The 20,794-nt window shown below is 37.0% G+C and overlaps 1 protein-coding gene across 8 annotated transcripts in view; it reads right to left on the minus strand.

Annotated features, from left to right (window-relative positions):
- NCOR1 (nuclear receptor corepressor 1) overlaps window positions 1-20,794 on the minus strand; it is a 67,383-nt gene that overhangs the window by 22,203 nt on the left and 24,386 nt on the right. For 7 of the 8 annotated variants that reach the window (XM_062012513.1, XM_062012509.1, XM_062012510.1 and 4 more), the window contains 15 exons: window positions 20,533-20,585; window positions 18,685-18,751; window positions 18,317-18,489; window positions 16,280-16,370; window positions 15,567-15,745; window positions 15,047-15,101; window positions 14,172-14,273; window positions 9,328-9,458; window positions 8,624-8,841; window positions 7,053-7,115; window positions 6,213-6,352; window positions 5,386-5,512; window positions 3,937-4,492; window positions 1,970-2,099; window positions 1,484-1,679 (listed from right to left, as the gene is read on the minus strand). In XM_062012513.1, coding sequence (XP_061868497.1) covers window positions 1,484-1,679; window positions 1,970-2,099; window positions 3,937-4,492; window positions 5,386-5,512; window positions 6,213-6,352; window positions 7,053-7,115; window positions 8,624-8,841; window positions 9,328-9,458; window positions 14,172-14,273; window positions 15,047-15,101; window positions 15,567-15,745; window positions 16,280-16,370; window positions 18,317-18,489; window positions 18,685-18,751; window positions 20,533-20,585 — 2,281 coding nt within the window. The remainder of the gene's footprint in view (window positions 1-1,483; window positions 1,680-1,969; window positions 2,100-3,936; window positions 4,493-5,385; window positions 5,513-6,212; window positions 6,353-7,052; window positions 7,116-8,623; window positions 8,842-9,327; window positions 9,459-14,171; window positions 14,274-15,046; window positions 15,102-15,566; window positions 15,746-16,279; window positions 16,371-18,316; window positions 18,490-18,684; window positions 18,752-20,532; window positions 20,586-20,794) is intronic. The other variant, XM_062012514.1, reaches the window with a different exon arrangement.

The following is a 20,794-nucleotide window of genomic DNA, read 5'->3' on the forward strand; positions in this document are numbered from 1 at the left end:
CACCTTGATTTTTGCTGGCAGAGACTTCACTTCAGAGCTTTCCCACACTTCATAATACCACACTGCCAATGCCAGGAGTTATCCAAGTAATATTTTAGTTAAATGTTACTTTTAAGCAACCTCAGATTTTACACCTAAAGAAGCAATCTCCAAAAACCACAACCTTACCCTTTCCTCCACAAATCTACAAACTCCCTTCTCACTATTTTAACAGGCAAACCATTACGTTTCTATCATTTTACTTTGGTCAAAGTAATTAAGGTAAGTCATTTTCATAACATAATTTAGAATTGTTAAGCATATTAAATACAGAAGACTTGAGTTTCAAAGAACATGAGAGTCCATGTTGCTAATACTGTGGAGACAATAGAAGCAAAGCACAAGAACATAAAAGCTAAAAATGCAAGATTATGCAACTATGACAATATTCTTAATATTGTAACATTCATCATATTAATCTCAGCTTATTTCCCTGTTACAATCTATAGTTTGTGCACCTGTTTCTTTTCTAGTAAAGAAAGTTGAAGTAAAAGTTACACACTTAGTACAGATCTCAGACTCCTCCAAGGAGATGCTTTTCTTGCAAAAAAAATTGCAATGTTCTGCTAAACTGTTTGTAATTTGCAAGCTGTTGATAGAATTAAAATTATTTCAGTTTAAAGAATGAAAATCTAGCCAATACACAGAGAGAGAAAGTATAATAAGAATATCTAATTAAAACTAATAAATGCATCCTTTGGCTATTATGCAGCACTTTGGATGATGTAACATATACACTGAATCAATTTCCTGTAAGCAGCAACAGTAACAATATGTCCTTATTTAGTCACCCAGACAGGTTCTGTGAGCAGTTTCAACCTTGGTGTGACCCAACTACAGAAGAGCCACATTCAGGAAACAGAGGTTCAGACTGCATAGTTCAAACCCTGCCTCCAAGTATCCTCTATATACACAAAAGCAATCAACTATTACATACCCAAGAGAAAGAAACTTTCCCACAGCCCTTCTGTGAGCAGACAGACCAGAGTATGACAGCTCTACCAAACCTTTGTGCCCTACTCTAGGGCTCAAGTCCACATATTTACTCCAGTGCAGAAAAACATTCATTTTAATTGTGCTTATACTCCTTTAGCAATTCTCTCTCATCTTCACCTTAAGCTTCTCAAATAGAAGTCATCACACAAAGTCATCTGGATCCTCTCACCTTGACACCTAATCCTTCTGACTCTGTAGGAACAACTTATTTCTGGATTTCACCCAAATAGAGACAGTTTTTCTGCCTTATCTAAAGGGGCTACAAGGTAGTTTTCAAACATTGTAACTGCAGCAGGATCTCTATAGTAGACAAGTTCCTTCAATTAAGTGCTATCAGAAAGCAACAGTTAATTATCAGTACACTAAACTGTCATTCTTAAATGAGGCATCAATGTAACATATGGACATAAAACATCGGGTTACTTCCATGACATGTGAAAATGCCTACCTTCCCACTCAACATTAGGGCTCTTGGAAGGGCCACAAGGGCTCACAGCACTTCGATACTCCATATCCAGCTGCTCTTGCCTCTGGCGCTGCTCCTCCAGCAGAGCTGACTCATGCATCGCTTTAATGTGCCGTTGATACAGGGCGTAACCACTCACTGGGGTTCCAACAGGAACAGTACAGGGACTGCAGGAAACCTACAAGGACGGGAAGGTATTAACAACAGGTGCATTAATACAGGTACTTAGAAAAGTAACTATGTTGCCCAGTGGCTGTAGTCTACAGTGAGTGTTTCAAATGGTCCACCTGTTCTTAAGCTATCACTTGCATACATGTTTGTATTTAACTTTCCCATTTTCCCAACCTCAAAAGCATGAGACAAAGCAAATGGTGTATTTCCTCATTTGTTTCACATTGTTTTGCAGCTTTAGTGTTGAAATTAGTTTAAGGGACCACAGGTTCAAATATCACTTAAAACATCCCATACCATAGGTGGTATGACAGCAGCTCGGTGGTGAAGCTGTTGCAGGTCCATCTGCCCTTGCTTTATCGTGGATGATACCAATATTGATCCAGTGGGATTTAATAGTGAGGGCTTTGACTCTCTGCTGAAGATACTAGAAAAAGAGAGAAAAGGAAAGGAAAAACATCACCAAAAAGACCAAGATTCCATGATTCTGTATCTCTGATCAAGATTTAACATCTCTAAAAATTTACAGGCAAAACAATGCCTCTCAACTTCAAAAATCCACCACATTTAATACACTGGACAAATAGCTGAAAAATCAGCATCATGTTGGGTTTTGTCCCACAGCACATCTGGTAGAATAGGCAACAGATGCTGCTGCATTTTTATGATACATAGAAATACCAAAAGAAAAGGTCAGAATTGCCAATGGCAGACATTTATGTATGCAGTTTCTATGTGCACAGCACTGCAAGAATGCACTCTTCTTTATAAAGAATGCTTTGGAGGAAAAAAAAGATAGGAAGTACTAGATATATTTAGTCCACAGGAAATAAATAAGCAATAGTATACAATAGACTACTTCCACATGGAGAGCTAATACATCTGTGAAGTGGAAAGATGATGTCTGAAAAGGCAATAGAAACACCATCAGCTGCGCTCTTCTAAAGACCACATGCAGAACAATGATACTGGATACTTTTGACATTTAACATCTATCCCTGATACTGTGTGTATATTAAGACTGCAGAGAGGGAGGGAGCAAAGGCTCTGATGCTACACTATAGTTACACAGGAATCACACCAACAGAACACTAAAAATACTTTAAATATCATCAGTGGTGTCAGCCATCCTCCAAAAGATAAATGATTCCAAAGACATGCAGCACTGTCCATTTAAAGTCCTCTATACTCATGTATCCACATGTTTTATCCACAGTGTTTAGGGTCAAGTTCCCAAGAACTAAGATGTTTGCATGAAGAAACTGTATGCTTTGGAGAAAGGGGTCATCCATTTCTCAGGACATTCACCCATTAATGCAGACACTGAGTGGTAAGAGTGTGTTGTGGTTTAACCCCAGGCAGCAACTAAGCACCACGCAACTGCTCATTCACTTCCCGCCCCACCCCCAGTGAGGCAGAGAGGAAAAAGCCCTACAACAAAACTCATGAGCTGAGAGAAAAACACTATGATAAAGAAAATAAACTGTAATCACAACAACAATAATAATATAAAATAACAATAATAATGTGAAGAAATAGAACAAAGAGAAACAGAACCCAAGAAAATCCAAGTGATGCACCATGCAGTTGCTCACCACTTGCTGACTGATGCCCCGGCAGCCATCTGCCCCGTCCTGCCAACTCCCTCCAGTTTATACACTGGGCATGACATCCTATGGTATGGAATAGCCCTTTAGCTAGTTTGGGTCAGCTTTCCTGGCCATGCTCCCTCCCAGTTTCTTGTGTACATCTTCACTGGTAGAGTATGGGAAACTGAGAAGTCCTTCACTTAGGATAAGCCCTACTTAGTAGCAACCAAAACATCCATGTGTTATCAACATTGTTATCACAGTAAATCCAAAATGTAGCCCTGTACCAGCTACTAGGAAGAAAATTAATGCTATCCCAGCCAAAACCAAGACAGAGTGAGAAATACTTTCACTACTCTATCATTAAAAGCCTTCAAGAGATCCAGAATTTCCTCATTCTCTAACTTCCATGTAGTTGTGCTAGTCTGCCATCTACATAGCCTATCACCATGGAATTTTGACTTAGCCTGCCTTAGAAGAGCCTTCTTCCAGCTTTTCATCAAAATTTTAAATCAACATTTCCCTCTGTTGCATTTACACAAAAGATTCTTTCCCCAGTAGACATTCATCACAAAAATGTCCCTATTGCTGACAGTTTTTGATCACTTAAGTAAAACTCCTTTTAAACAACTCGTTAAAGATGACAATATTTGAATGCTAAACAATGAAACTCACCCTTGTCTGTCAGGTTCTCCATCAACTTCCTCATCAGCACTACAAGTGGCACTCGAGTCATTATCTGAATGGGATTCTTGTCTTGCTGTATTAACTTGTTGTGATAGACTATAGTCCATTTCCTCTGGTTCTGACTTTTCCTTGGGTTTCTCCATCTCTCTCTCTTTGGTATCACCCTCTATTTTCACTTGAATATTTTCTGGCAGCCTCATTTCAGTCTCTACAGGTTCTACTTTGGTATGCACAGGAAGAGTAATCACAGGCTTAGCTTCAACTGCATGGCTCCTAGTGTCAACCTCCATAGGCTCTTCTGCTTCAGTATTTATTTCTTCCTTAACCTGTGGCTCAGGGGCTTGACTTTCAGCTGTTGATACACTCTGGGCTGCTAAGGAGGGAGATGTGCTGGTTGCAGGTTTAATGGTAGGTTCTTGTTCTGTTATGGTCTCAGTAGTTACTTTTGAGGCAGCACTCTCAGGTGGAGTTTCTTCACTTGGTTTAGCAGGTTCTGCTGGAGTTGGAGATGGAGCACTTTCTGTATCAGAACTATTTTCAGCACCTGGGGGGAAAAAAGGGTTTTAGCATAAAGGGTCAACATTGATGAAACCTAACTAGGCTTCAATTAACTGCTTCTACAGAATAACCATACTATACAGAATAATCAGACCATAACTGGTGAGAGGGTCCTCCCTGTCCTTGTCTTGACCCATGAGCACTCTTCATCTTTTCTATTCCCCATCCCATCATGGGGGGAAGGAGTTTAAACCACAACAACTCCTTAGAATCATATTGATATTTTAACAATGTTTGTTAAATAAATGGATGTAATAAAGATCCATCAATTTTAACCTACCCATCTTTAAAAAAAATAATTAAGTTTTACTTATTATAGGAATGGACAATTTGCTGGATTACACACAGAGAGCAGCTTAAAAAAACACCAACAACTACAAACCAACATGCTCAACAGCTGTATTCTTTCACTCACTGTTTATGAATTCTACTGCTTGCAGCTCCATAAAAGGCTGGCAAAAATGAATGATGGTGTGTGCCTATAATTATTAGCAGTTGCAATCAACACAGTTTTTTTAAAAAACACCACTTAAAATTGCCCATCTGAAGCTTTACTGAGACTAACAACTACCAAAGGTCATATATCTCTTATTCAACTTGTTTCAAACACACCCCAATACTTTGATCAGGTGCTGTCTGTTTACCTTATAGGTGATAACATAGTCAAAGCATCTAAGAATACTAAGCAACAGCATTTTAAGGCTGCTCAAAACTAAAGATGCTTCTTCTATCCAGTGAGTTCCAATTGCTAAAGTCCAATTGTAACATTGTATTTGAGCACTACATTATGAAGCAAAACACAGCTTTCTGAGCACAGAATTGGCACAAGACATTTGGCCCTTTCTATCTACGCACAAGTTTCCTTCCCAGAGAAGATACCTTCACTGTCTTCGGGATTCTCTTCCTCATTAGAAGCTTCAATGTCTTCATCCTCCTGAGCTGACACCGTTGAAGCTACACTCTCACACTGGGACACATCTCGCTCCTCGCGGGGCCTTCGTGAGGACTGATAAAGACACGGCATTTACATGACATTGAACATCTGTATTATTTGCTTTTACCTGTATTCTCATTTATCAGCCTGAAGTTGAAATGAAAGAATCTTTATTTAGCATAGATTCTTTCACAAAGGCAGTCTTTTACCTTCAGGCCAGCTTTTGCTGCTCTTGATTAAAAATAAGTTAGGAAACAAACCACTATCTCAAGATATGTTTGGGGGACAACAGAATTACTGCAACCCACACAGCCACTGATGCTCTTCAAGACTAGGACAATACTGCAGTTTAGAGGATTTCAGCACTCAGGATCCTACTTTAGATGCTCAAAAACTTTCAGTTCCTGACCTTCTACTAATTCTTTTGTTCGATTTTGTAAGGTTAGTGCTCATTGTGTTTCAAGGTAATTGTTCTACAGTCATGACCTGAACTTCCATAGTTGCTGGCGTAGGGAAAAGGAACTAGAGAATTCTCCAGGCTTGGGTGTCCTATCTGAGAGAAAAAAAACCTACTGCATTTTAAAATAAGAAGTGATTGGTATCACAGATCAGTGAGCATTGGTCACCTTTTCTAGGAGATCTATGTTACAACATAAAACAAATCAAAAGAAACAGGTAGTGACTGCAAAACAGTTTTAGTGAAGCATGATGAATGACTTCAGAAAGATACCAAGTTTTCTCCTGCAGAATAGTCAATGATCACCTCACTTACCTTCTGTTTGTGCTGTTGAAGGAGGCTGTCCAGATTGTGTCTCCTTTTATAGTTGAAGTAGAAGTTCTTACACTGAGCTTCACTTTTTGTCCCGACCATTTTGGCAATTGCTGCCCAGTTCCGTCCGTGCTCCACTAGGCCTGTGCAAAGAGAGAAGAAGGAACAGTGAAATAGTTCAGCTATGCAAACCCAAATACATGAGACAACAGTGCCTATTGGAAGGTAAGATATAGAAGTACTCTTGTCCTTAAGAGAACTCTCGCTATGACAATGTATTTCATAACTACTCATGGGACAAAAACCAGCTGTGTCAACCTGGATGTCTGCTTCTGAAGTCTTCCAACTTAACCATTTGCTGTTGTTAATATGTAACACCTCTGCTCAAACATTTCTTTTATGCATAAAATTTACAAGTAACAGTATCTGACAAATGAATAGACAAGTTATAAACATTATCCTTTCTGTGAAAATGTCTTATACAAAAGGAATTTTTGTAACTTACAAACACATTACTTTGTACATGTACCTCACACACACCTTCCCATCTGCTTCACAGACTTCCATAAACCAAGTACAACATCAAACAGTTTGAAGTAGTCCATATGAAAAAAGTCAACACAAGCCTCAAAAACCTCATTTTGTCTGTTCAAGATGTTTGCCCTTTATTTTTTTAATGAAAGATTCAACAGAAAATTTCAAATTACTGATTCAGCGCAGTGTTGCAGAAAAATAAATCACAGCACTGGTGCTGAGTAACTCAGTCAATGACTGTAATTTTGTAAATACAATATTCAGTAAACACAGTATTCAGAAGTAGGTCAAAAGCTTTACAAGGTTTACCTTTCTTAGCAACCTCCATTTCTTCCTCTGTCCAGCGAGATGTTTCCACAGGCTCTGCAGAAGCTGAAAGAGAAACAATGGGATGAAGCTGGAACACAAAAAGTTCCACTTAAATATAAGAAAAAGCTATTTTACTGTGAGGGTGAGGGAGCCCTGGCACAGGCTGCCCAGAGGGGTTGTGGAGTCTCCTTCCTTGGAGGTCTTCAAGACCCACCTGGACATGTTCCTATGTGACCTGATCTAGGTGAACCTGCTTCTGCAGGGAGGTTGGACTGGATGATCTCTAAAGGTCCCTTCCAACCCCTACCATTCTATGATTCTATGAAACAAAGACACTGATCAGAGAAAGGATCAGGATTCATTATTATGGCACCAATCATGCATCCCACAGTCAGCTAGTCTATTCACATTAAGGCTTCTTCAAGTCTCTTGGGAAAGCTGTTCTTGGTGGTGGGAAGCAGTCAGTCTCCACTAAACTAAGTTAGAGCTATAGTAGGAATCACCACAATCTCAGCAGAATAAGTTGTTCAAAAGTATTCTGACTACAAAACTATGATTAATTGTCTGTTAAGGAAGACTTATAAGTAACTTAAGATGTATTCAACACTAACATTTTATTTAAACTGTCAATAATTACCATCAACTACTAAAAGCAGCAATCCAATGCACTATAAGCTATGTGGAAAGTACCAAAATGGTTATTTACTGCTTAGAGATGGAGAAAAATAAAGTAAAACAAAGAAAATATTAACTAAAAACATGCAGGAAACAAAGCATGACTCAATGCAAAATACTTCTCATTCACTCCTCTAGATTATCTGAGCAACAAGAGCTGTTACAAGTTCTAGAATGGCAGCTGCCTGTAACTACCCAATTGAAAAGCTAAGAGCAACAAACTTTGCTACAGGAGAGCACTGCAAGAAAAAACCAAATACAAAACCTGCCTCACCATCTTGGATAATTATTTACTAGCCACAAGGTTTTCTGTTTGCCAGTATTTCTTCACCACCACAAATTATGTTCACTTTTTCTGACGTGAAGCCAGCGATGGTGTAGTCTTTTCTAACCATATGTGTCAAGAAGGTAACATTATTTTAAAGAAGCCTCTTGCCATCTAATGTAGGAACAACAACAAAAACAACTTGCTAGGATCTATTTCAGATTATGAAACTCTCTAAAGTACTCAAATATCAAGCCTCCCTATTTAACAATAACCTCTGTGAGCTACAGCCAGTAGGTTAATCTGTGTCAGAGGCATTTGGATCTCTACAGACTCATCATTAACTCTGCAAAGAGAGAAAACATTATAGAATAGCAGAACTGCCTTTTTTTTTTGTACCACACATGTTTCGAACAAGCATCAACTGATAAAATACATTGTATTTGTGAAGTTACACTCAGGAAGTTTACCAGTACCACACAGTCATAAAATCATAAGCAGATCTAACAATAAAGATGTAATACTAAACAAAAAAAAATAAAAGTGCATTGGATGCACAGAAAACAGCCTTATGTCAGTGAAGAGCCTGGTGACTAGATGGGTCCCCAAGTGTCCTGTAAATGCTACTCACAAGGTTCTGGTGGGGGTGGAAGAGGTGGTGGTGGTTCTTCAGTGGCTGCAGCTGCAGCAGCATTTGCTTGTGCAGCTTCATTTGTCATTGACCTGGTGATTCTGCCCTTACGACGACCTTGACTATTGGCCGTTTTTCTGCCCCTAGGAGTGGCCTGCTCCCTTTCCTCTGTTTCCTCTGGTGCAACTTCAGTCTTGTCCTTTTCTTTGGTATTCTCTCTGGGAGTAGTTAAAATACAATTCAGTCACATTCAGATAGCCATTACTGGCATATATTCCTGACTATCAATGTAGAAATACTCCCCGAACAAACATCAAACAAAACTCCATGAAGCCAAAAGACGCCTTTAAAAACAGAATTTACAGACCATGACCCAGAGTTGCTAGAGAACACAGGTACATGACAGTATCAAATTTAAAGAAAATACAAATACTGTGATAGAACATATGAAAAAAGCCTAAACCAACAAGATATGAAAATCATTGCATGTGTAAAAAAAAAAATCCCTTTGGCTTTTTCCATAGCTCTAACTAGTTCAGCAAGACACAGAAATTCAGACATATTCCTTAAAGCACAAAACCTAACCTAAACAGGAACAGTTTTCAGCCCAGATTTCACTGTGAGGCTAATTCCAATCCTGCTCTGATCTCTGCAATAAACTGCAATATAAGGTGAATTATCACATTTTCAGTATATGTACTTACTTAGATTCCTCCTTCTCATCCTTTTCCTCCTCATCTTTCTTCTCCTCTTCTTTTTTCTCTGCTTTTTCTGATTTTTCCTCTTCTACTTTTTCTTCTACCTTTTCTTCTTGAGAAGGACGAGCAATTTGCTGCTGAAATGAAATTTACATTTTATAACAACTTGATCACAGAAGGTTGCAGCAACTTGTACTTGAAGCAGCACAAACGTCGATGCTGTCTCCCACTTGATAACAGGTTGAGTTACAGTCACTGCACATTAGTCAATGTAAAATGTCTCTGCCAAAAACTGCAACACCTATCTACACCCTGAAATCATAATTATGTGATGTTCCAGACATTATCTCCCAGACTTCAGAAGCTCCATTTGCCACAGAATGTGCAGTTTCTATATATTAGCTGTTTATCCTTAGTAGTTCTCACTTTATTTTCTCTTGTGTTTCTTTTGGTCATCTGTCTCATTCAGATATGGTATTTTGTCTTATAAATTCCATGGAGATACAGGCTTCTTTTGCAGCATGAGCACAGAGGTCATCATGTACACATACATGAGTCAACAAACACATCTGCTGTTGTATGCCACACTAAAAATGAACAGCTACATTTTAAAAGTGCCAAGAGAGGTCTGACCAACATCTTGCACAGTAATGCTGTTGATCTTCTCAGATTTTATTTTTAATGTTGTCTGTTTTAAAATAGTGAAACATGATAGCTTACAACTTGGAAGCAGATCTTGTAGCATGAAAATTATGGCCAACTCTAAGTCACCTTCTGAAAACTGTAGTTAGTAATTAAACAATATAAATGTACAAAAAATTGGGTCAGGAATTAACTTTCCAAAAGATCAAATTTCTGCTTCAAACAGGAATTAATGGAAGAAATTTCTGTTATTTAATATGGTCACATTGAATTATCAGCAGGGTTCCTTACAGCTGCTCAAATAAAAACTAAGAAAGACCCTCACCAAACAAAAAACTCGGCTAAAACATGTAAGAAAAATTTATGGCATTGTCTTTGCTGAACCTTATCAGCCACACACACAAAATAATGCTAAAAAATAAAGGCCTTGGTATTCCCTATCTGACTTTGCTGTTAGCTGTGGCCTAACTTCACACAAGCCAAATATCCTGTGATGTTTTAAGAAAGCTATTAGAAAAATGACACTGTTCATATAAAGGGAAAAAAGTATTAGGAAAGATCTAACAAATGTGTCTACAGTAAAGATTTCCTTAAGTTTCAGTATGTCTGTTCTCCCTAAATGTATTTAGAAGCTTAAATATTGCTTTTTCACACATGGCCAAAATACCTCACTTTCCAACACTGCCACATTTCTGTCCATAGCTTGCCTGCAAGCTCCTTCCTCTCCAGGTTAAAACACCAAGCCGTAGTTGGCTGCCTCTAAATAAACCATGTAACCCACTCCCCAGAATGCCAGAACCCTTACATGAATTCTCCTGATGGGCCTCAAAAGCCAGCAACTCACATCAAACACCTAGAGCTTAATCATATTAACTAGTATATACAGCAAAGTGATCTTCTGAGTGCCACAGAAAAGCCGCCTATACTAGGCACCATACAAGATGAATGTGAAATGACAGCCCAAGGCTGCAGGAAGAACTCTTCCTCCTCTCTGAAAATACATAAGTTTAATTCAGAATGCATGACTACAGCTTGAAATTTGCATTAAATATGTTTTTATAAGAAACTAGGGAAAGTAAGACAGAGCTGGGAGTCAGACGTGACTCTCAGGCCTCACACTGACGAGGCTTGAATGGGTTAAACAAACCACCTCCTCATTTGAATTCCCCACTCAGCAGAACTGCAATACCCATATGCTCTCCACTCAGATTTGGGTGTGCAGAACTGACTTGTTCCTTACTGGGCATTAGAGTCTGCAAATCAACTTCAAAAAGAAAAATACATGTAACATTTTATAAAGGTGACATTCAAACAAACACCTGAAGTCCATGGAAAGACAAGGACAGGAAATGACAAGATTGTTCTAGGACTTCATTAACTCATTTTCACAGTCTGCTGAGAAATTCCTCAAAACAGGCTTTTCTTTTTCAGAGAGGAATCAACCTTCCTATAAGTGTAGCAGCAGGTGTCACTGTTTCACTAACAAAACAGAGGCTGGAAATAGTCACAAAAAGGACTTGGTTTTGACATTTTAATAGTGTGAACTGGAGCAGAAACTCCAAACACTAACCACTGTCATCTGGCTGGAAATTATTAGCATTTAAGATGCTGGCATTATTTGGTTATGCAAAAAATCTTCAAGTAAGATGTCAGAGACATGCTAAAATAAATTACTTTCACTGTGCTAGAGAGATTGGCCTCAAAAGCAAAGAGTTTAAAACCTCATTTATAGAAGAAGAAAAGAATGAAATAAATCCTGCATTTTACATATAATCTGATTACAAAACAGCTGCTGAAAATCCTTTGTTCTTTTTGCCAACTTAAACACCACACTTTATAAAAGCCAGAGTTCTCTATTTCACTGTGAATTTATTTAACATGCATAATCAATAGGTCAAGTGCAGGTTAAACACAAACCTTAAAATAGCTGAAGCCTCAGTCACCGACGTACCTGCACATTCATCAGTTGATTAAAGCTTTTACTATCCAGGCAAGGGGATGGGCTTTAACTCAGGGTACAATTCAAAAGGACAAAAGCCACACCAGAACCGACATCACCCAGCTCTTTAGCAGAGGCTGCCTGACCCAGCAACGTGTTTATTCCAGGAAATGGTGTCATTCTGCCACTTAAGCTGCCTAGAGCAGAGTTGTCCATCTCACATACAACCTTCTAATCTCGCCGGAGTCACCAGAGGTAATCCCCACTGAGCTCAGCTTGATTGGCCCTCACAGACATACAGCAAATTTCTGTCTAGTCAGATCACTGGACAGCAGCACCTGCTGCAAAGGCACACGGCTTGAGACACAGACAAGTGTTTCTGCTGACCAGGCAGCGACACCACAGAAACACACTCTGTACCATCTACTGCTTTGCTACCAAGTTTCAATGAAAAACTTTACTTGGAGAGAATCTCCTTTCAATGAGTTACTCAGGGGTTTCTCTATAATTAATGCAAAAGCATCATAGAGCTGTGCTTTCTTCCAGTACTATGTTGAAAGCTTCCTCTCCATTTGAAAAGTCACATTTAGTTTAAGATGTGCTTGTTTAGTTGTCTCTGTGAGCATTCTGGAACTGTTTGGGCTAGCATATTATAAAAACTCCTTTCTAAATCTATTTTAGGACAAAACTTATCAGAATTTAACAAGTTTTACCCTCTTAACTTGATGTGCCTTAATCTAGTATTCGGTTTCTCTAAAGTAAAAGCCCCCACACTGAAACTTGAGTCAAGCTGTAGTCACTGCATTCTCTGAAGGATTTCAGCATCATTACCATGATCAGTATCTTCTCCACTGCAATATTTCACTTGCTTGCCTTCTAATTTACAAAACCATATGAACTATTAAGCGTTTAAGCTGAAGCACCTGTTACTGGCATAAGCACATCTTGGAGCAAATCATAAATCTTACACGACTTGTGTTTGCCAATCAGCAAGGAAGTTTCAGGTTGCTACTCAGAGATATGAAAAATATCAGCTTCAAACAAAGCTGGGGTGTGGGAGGGAGAAGGGAGATGCGTTGCATTCTGCAACCGTAAGATAAAAAGTCCTAGTAAGCAAGGCAGTTTAACACTCAAGTTCTTTTTTACTATCCATTATAGATGTTGCTAATTATTTATTAATAATTCAGTGCAGATTTGTGCAGTCACAATCTCTCAGTCTCAATAATTATCCTCTTTAGCATCACTGCTGACATGAATAAATCCAGTAGCCCACAGCTCTTTAGATTTTAAGGTCTGTGGATTTCTAAAACCTTGAATTTGAGAGACCCTCCTCTCCTGCTCCCATCAAGCTTCAGCTCCAACAAAGCACTGGGTACTTCTGCAGCACATCAATACTAAACCACTTTCCAGATACTAAATTAATCTTAAGGATACCAACTCAAAATACCTGCAGGCTTTGTTGTTACATCTAGCACTCTGTTCATGCACTTTATTTCATATATGACCTTTCCTAACCTTGTCACTGGCATCTCTTTCATTCTGTTTTCCATACTTTTAAAATACCTGCTAGATGCAAGGGAAAATCAGAATGGGAAAAGCAGGGAACATGGGAGATGTTCAGTGGATACACAGCATACCTCCTGCTTGATTTTTTTTAAAAAAAAGTACAAAGTTTCATTTGTATTTTTTTCCCCAATATCCACATTAACCCTGGGGGCCTAGCAAACGTATTGATATGCTTTTTGTAGATAACATGCTGTTCTTTCTCCTCCAAAGACTTCTAAAACTTCCAAGAGAATACTTCCTGAATCATCAGAATTTTTAATTCACATACATTACATTGGTCTCTTTCTTCTTGCTAAGAAGTTCCAGTTTGATTTTGAGCCTGACCACCAAATAAAGAGTTCTATTAATTTCTGCTTCTTGACAAACACTGACATTATGAAGTGATTATATATTTTCCACTGGAAGTCTCACATGCTAAACCTAACTTCTGTTGGTTCCAACAGGAGATTTAATGACGGATTCAACTTCAATGTCTATGGCAGGGTCCTCAAATAAAATGAATTGTCATACTAAAAAAAGGCCCAAATGTGGAAAGAAGAAAGACAGTCCACAGCATCAAAAACAAATTGACCAAGAACATCCTTGAGGTCAGGACTACTTAAATTTTAAAATGGAAAAAATAAAATATACTTGCTATATCAGACACTAAGACTGTTGAAAAAAATGAAATAAAAGACCCAAGTGATGAATAAATTTAAGCTACCTGATTTCTTCCTCTGCGTTTACCATAATTCCTTCGCACAAGAGCTTTGTAATTTTCATTTTTCTTGGTCAAGTAATAATACAGTACACAGTCAGGAACATTCTAAAGTGAAAAAGTAAAAAAAAATAGGTTTTAGTCATAAAAACTTCACAGTTTTAGCATTTAATTTCTCTCAACACTTAAACTATTCATCTTCTAGACTAAAATAAAACTCTATCAGATTTGTTTTCTCAGCAGGGAAGCGAATTCACACACAAATATAACAATATAACTATGCATAAAATTAAATATCTCATGTATTTATAATATCCCTCAGCTACTTCAGTCTGCATGATTTAATCTACACTAGACAATATACAAGTTTGAAAGCTTCTGCTTTTCATAACTGTATGTATTCGAGACTGTTGTCTTAACAAATCCTGATTCTCTGTCACTTCTTACGTCAGTTCTGCGAAATCAGTTCTAAAGACTAAAATTAGTTCTAAAAACTAATTCAGCCAGCAGTAGGATCCCACTGACCTGAAAGGTGGTGGCAAGATTTCTTATAAGCTAGCAAAGTGGCTCAGTACAGCCAATTATGTCCTTACCTAAGCAGTGAGATAGTTAAAGAAGCTTACCTGCTTCAAAAAGCGAATAAGAACAAAACTAAAGTGCTATTTACTGTTGCCAACAGTGCCATTCCACTAACTTTTTTAAGATGTTTGCATGCACCAATTGTGTTACTGATCAAATAGTATAAAATTTTGGCAAAGCAGTAACTTTTTGGACTTTTTTTTTTTTTTCCAGAAAGAGAAAATGATTCTGGGAGAAATGACTTACATTTGGAAAGTTAGGGATCCCACCCTAGACTCTACTTATATTAAAAGAGTTCTTACCTTCCGTTCCAGGTAGGAAGCAATTAGACCAAAGTTCTTGGGATGTTGGACAAACCTTTTATAAATCAGAAATTATTTAAATTTAACAACAGAATTAATGAGTAAATAAGCAGACTTCCAAACAGTTTGTTCCATCAGCAAGCCTTTGAGTTATACAACTGAAATGAGTCTAAATAGCCCAGTTTTCAAATTGTGCAAATTTAGGTCTAAGCCCTTGAAATTAGCTGGTAGCTGATATGAGATCATATACCAATCGTCTCATTTGCATCTTACTGTAGAACTAAAATACTTCTGAGAGATTTCCTTAACGAAGGACTAAATGACATGTGAGCCTACTCAGTTGAAAAATAAGTGAAATCTAAACCTTTTGCAATGTTTCATTCATCCAACTAAGAGCATTATCAAATATTAACTGTACAAAAGCTTCAGCATTCCCAGCTTGCCTGACGTTTACTGTGGGGTTACCTAGTTAACTGTGACTTGCAATGTAATGAAAATAAAAGATAAGCAAGACCATTACTTTTCCTTAAAAATCTCTTTCTCATGGTCGGTCCAGACATTCATGAACTGTCTGTCTTTATACACTTTCATGGGATCCTCCATCAGACCATTCATATTAATGAACTTCACTCGTCTCTGTTCTGCATCAAACATCATGGGAGGAATGACAGAGAGCTGACGCATTTGTTTTTCATTATTCTATGGGCAAAGAATAAAAGAAAAGGTAAATACAAAAAGTTGCTAAACATTTACAGTTCTTGGATTACACAAATCTCTAAGCTCCATTGCACTACACATTCACAGCTAGTTTGAAACTTTTTTTCTACTCCTTAACTCCTCTAGAAGTTGTCAGTATCTCAGTGAACAAACACTATACAGTCAGCTAAAGGAGACAGTGTTGCAAATGTTGAAAACCTAAAATGCTGCAGGGTTTCAGACAAGAAGAGTTTTCACATGTTTGTTAGAACTGTAAAAAACTAGGTTGTAGCAAGCCTGCAATGAACAGACACATGAGAAAAATCTAGGACAGATACAATTATGCAGTATAACCCGTAAAAAAAAAAAGTATTTGTAAGACCTATTTCAAGCCAAACCTCACCCAGATTCTCTTAAACCAGTCCCAAATCCTCTTATTAAAAAACCCAAACCCTCGAAAGAGACCTTTCATTGAGAATAAAAGGATGTCAAGTCATTTGCTGTGCTTCTATAGCCAAGTACAGAAAACAGACTCACCTCCTGCTCAGAGAGTCCATCAATGATTTCAGAAATCTCATGTTCACTCCTAGCAATAGTTGCTGAAAGACCAGCCCCTCTTTGACCAACTCTAGAATGAGGAGGAAAAAGAAGTAGTAAGGAAAGTATGGTGAAAAACAGATATATTTTTAGATTTTGTGCATAACAATGACAGCCTTAAAACACTGTTAACAGTCTCCCAAATTAGTTAGGACTGTTCATTTATAAGAGTTTCAGAGTACAAACTCTGTTCATGCACTGCAATTTCAAACTGCTCAGTTTAACAGGTGAATTTGCAAAGCTCAGCAAGGACATGCTGGAGTGTTACCACTGATTCCATTTCAAGCAGATGTTGGAGATGCTCAGCAGATACATAGTAATGTATGAGAAATGTTCATCAGTGGCACAGAAATTACCAATTTAATTAGTAGAAATTATACACTGTGAACAGATTTCATGTTTTTAAAGAAAAAAGCACATTCCATTTGCCTTTCATCAATTTGTTCAAGTTACTAATGCAGCACTGAGACTCCTTACAACAAAGGGAAATTTTCCACTTTTGCATTGATGTGGAGAGCTGTAATTTGGAAGAACTTTTCAGCTAGTGATCTTTACATTTAAGAACATTCTAACACATTACAGCATGTGAGTCAAACAGGGTTTCAGAGATAAAAGTCACTGATAATTAGAGACAAAACATTTTCATTTGCTCAAAGATTTTCCTAAAGTAATCAATTTGCACAAAATCTGACAAACCGACCCTTAGTATTTACATGGCAATTATATTGTAAGCACAGCTATAGACAAAGATGCTATTGCATTATAGAACACAATGTAAAGATTGGTCCCTGCCCAAGTGTTTTGCAGTTAGAGAGACATGATATATTCTTAAAGTAAAAGCTTCTTATAGATAGGAATGCTATTCCTATTCTAACAGTTCATTTTCTTTTCCTCTTTCCTTGATTTCATAAAGACAGGTCTTGCAGCCTTCATAATATGTTGCAAACTATCTGCTTTACCTATGTTTTATGAAGTAAGGTGATTTAGAGGGTCAGAAGAGATAATAAGATGAAATCTTTACAGAGATTGAACTCTCAAAGGTGTGCTAAAATGATTTCAAACATCAGATAAACAGATTTCAACACAGCTGAATCAAACTTCAGCTAATTCGAATTTCAATCACTACCTATGGTATCATAAAGTGAAGTCTCAAATGAATTGCACTTCATTCCTTTTAAGACTTTTTTGATACAGTTTCCATTTAACAAATGTCTGATAGATCAAAATTAAATACTAGGGACTTAATTATCATAGCTTGCATTCTTCAGAAAGAAGAAATGTCTGGAATAAAATTACATGGCAAAAACAACAGAAAAGTGCTCAAATTGCTAACTGAAGCCAAATGATATTTTTGAATGTGTAGGCTAATTTATATAGGGATTATGAAACACAGAGTCAGGTAGATACCCAGTGACAGAAAAATACTAAGTATAAATTAAGGTGTAGGCCCCAAAAGAACAGGCTCACCTGAAGCAGATGCTCCAACTATCTTAAGACCAACTCTATAAACCTTTTTGTGCATTTGAGCAGCTTAATTCATACAGTCTCACTGAGCACCACAACCTAACTAGTCTCTGCTAATTAGCCCTTTTTCTGTACATCTTTTGGAAAATATAGGGGTTTATGGCAACTCTGAAATAGGGGGTAGGAAAGGCACAATTTGGACACCACTAAAGCAGCCCTAGAGGACAGGGAGAGACAAAAACCAGTGAGACATAAGACAGTGAATATACAAGGAGGAGAGTCAAAGATCCTTAGGATGCAAAGTGAAACTTCATCTCAGTGCCACGAAACACAGTTAAGAAATGAAAGAATATTTTAGTTTATGCTGCATGATATACTAATATTATTTTTTTAAGGAATAAAGTGATGAAGATAAAACTTAATTGTTAAGTTCTTAAATAATTTATAATAAAATTGGTTCAGCTGAAGTCCTAAGAGGCATTTTGTAAGAATATTTCAAATCCATGGTAATACCTTTGGAATCGTTCTTGCTGTTCTCTTTGCTTCCGGATTTCAGGGAATTGTTTCTCATAGTACTCTCTTGTTTTGCTCTCTTTAGCTTTCCTGCGTGGATTATTTTCTATCCTGTCAACCTTTTTCTCCCATGCCTCCATCAGCTGATCGTAACGTTGACAGATTTTCTGTTCCTGTTAAATTCCAAAAGTAAATCTTAAACTAAACAAAATTACACTAAGTGATCAGTTTTTCAATCAACAGAATTTTAGCTTCAGATCTCATTTTCCTTATCAATAGTATTTATGTGACAAATTTGGGAATGCAAGTCAAGGATCCAGACAGAAAAGCAACCATATGCTCTTTTTACAAAAACATAGTAGCATTACCCGTTGTTTTCTTGCATGATTTCTTCTTTTAAAGAACAGTATTAGCTTCTTCCTCATCACCTGGTTTCTGGAAAACAAGATCAGAAAAAAAAAGTGAAATACATAAGACACAAACTAGTCAACATTCTAGATGCAAATCATTAGTATGAAAAATATTTTCAGGGGTAGAAAACAGAGAAAATTCCTGATGAGCCATCATCTAACTAATACTGTGTTTTATGAGAGGAAAGATTGTTGAAGACAGTTGGACAGAAAAGCTTCCAATTTCAAGCTAGGGTCTCTCCTTTGCCATAAGAGAGAAAATATGCTAGGATGAGTAAATTTGGCTTGCAATATTATTCTTTGGCAAAAAAAACACCCCAAACAACTTTGTAAGAATAGTTTCACAATATATTACTCCAAAATTAAGTCTTTTGGAATTGCTATACTGTAACACAGGAGGAGTGCGTCAAGAATTGCTTTTTTTTTTAAGGGTTTTAAAGGACAAGCATCTGTGCTTTTTCTGTGCTTACAAAATATTATAAAATACCAGTAAAAGTTAAAGCACTTAATAATAATCAGTAACTCACTCTGCATTTCTTCACACCTGAAACCTACAATTCAGGTCTTTTGTAGGAAATGGTAGTGCAGAAATTGCTTATGAATAAACAGATCTTATGAAGACAGTAACTTTCTTCAAAAAATTTGAACCAGAATAAATGTGGCACAGAAGTAAAATTTGTCTCAAAAACACCAGTATTTGAGTTTCAAAGTGAGATGTGACAGTAAACATTTTCTTCTGAGTCAGTGTTGTAGACAAGCCATGAAAAGGCCTTGGTCTTCATAGTTAAAAACAGCAGGATCTCCTCAAGAAGATTTGCAAGAAATGTGCACTTTTATGACAGTTAAAATTCAGCTCAAGTATTTTCACCAAAGTCTAGTAGCAATATATATATTTCCAAAACCAGCTGATTTTCATTACAATGAAGTGATCACTATTTTAATATTTTATAACATTGCTATAGAGGGAAATCAATAAAAGATCGATACATCTTCTAGTTCTCATCATCTTTGAAGAACTGAGATGTTATAAGTAATCAGATGCAATAAAAACATGCCACAGAGAAGGTCCTTTACAGACATTTAAAACTGAGTCCAAGTAAGCTTAACTGAACACATTTAAAATAAATCTATTAAACCTTTGTTTCAATTTATAAGCAATATTTTTTTCAGTGAACTGAAAACACACAGCTTCTACAAATCTGAGAAACAATTTCTACATTAAAAAAGAAACAAAAAATTACTGTCCTCAAAAGCTACTTTCCTTCCAGAAGATGATAACCAGTTTATTTCAAATGACTGAATTTGGTTTGCCCTAAATAAAAAGCAAGTGTAGCATGCAGTAAGCACTCATAGTCCATGACAGAAAATGAGTATGTGGTTAAGTCAATAAATAATTACATCATAATAATCAAAATAACAAGACTCCTCCTATGGTTTATTGCCAGTGTTAAGTTTTGAAACACTTTGAACAGTACATTCAGGAAAAGTTGACTAGATCTATCTAGGTCAAATCTGGTATTTTAGACTTTGTAAAACACAAGTGTTAACAACTTAAAGACAAAAATAGATCATAAAACAAGTTAAAATGAAAAGTTACAGTTTCCCTCTGCCTTCAGTACATTTGAATCTCATGTTTTGCAGCACTATTCTGCAACAGAGAGACCTGAAAGTTACATGGACTAGAAGCTTTTAATTATGGTTAAAGTACACAGATCCTATCTGGAAATCACAGCAGTGAAAAAATTGCATGAATATTTAAGTCTAGATCCCTTAAACGGCAGAATGACAAAGTATGAAAGCACTTACGTTTTGATGTTTTCATGGTAGACCTTTGTGTCTGATGGTTGGTTGTAAAGTGGCTATAATTTTGGATTAGAAAGGTAGCTTTAGTACTTTTCAATGTATGTAATTCTAAAAGTATATGCAATGTATTTAAGATTAGTTTAGTATTCTGCTCATACTGCATTCAATCTGAGATGCAGCAATCTGAAGGGACTAGAAGATACTTAACACAAAGTACAGATTCCATTAGTTAAAATTAGATTGTAACTACTTATGAAAAAACCCA

The sequence above is a fragment of the Colius striatus genome, chromosome 20, assembly GCF_028858725.1.
Source record: "Colius striatus isolate bColStr4 chromosome 20, bColStr4.1.hap1, whole genome shotgun sequence".
Classification (NCBI taxonomy): Eukaryota; Metazoa; Chordata; class Aves; order Coliiformes; family Coliidae; genus Colius; species Colius striatus.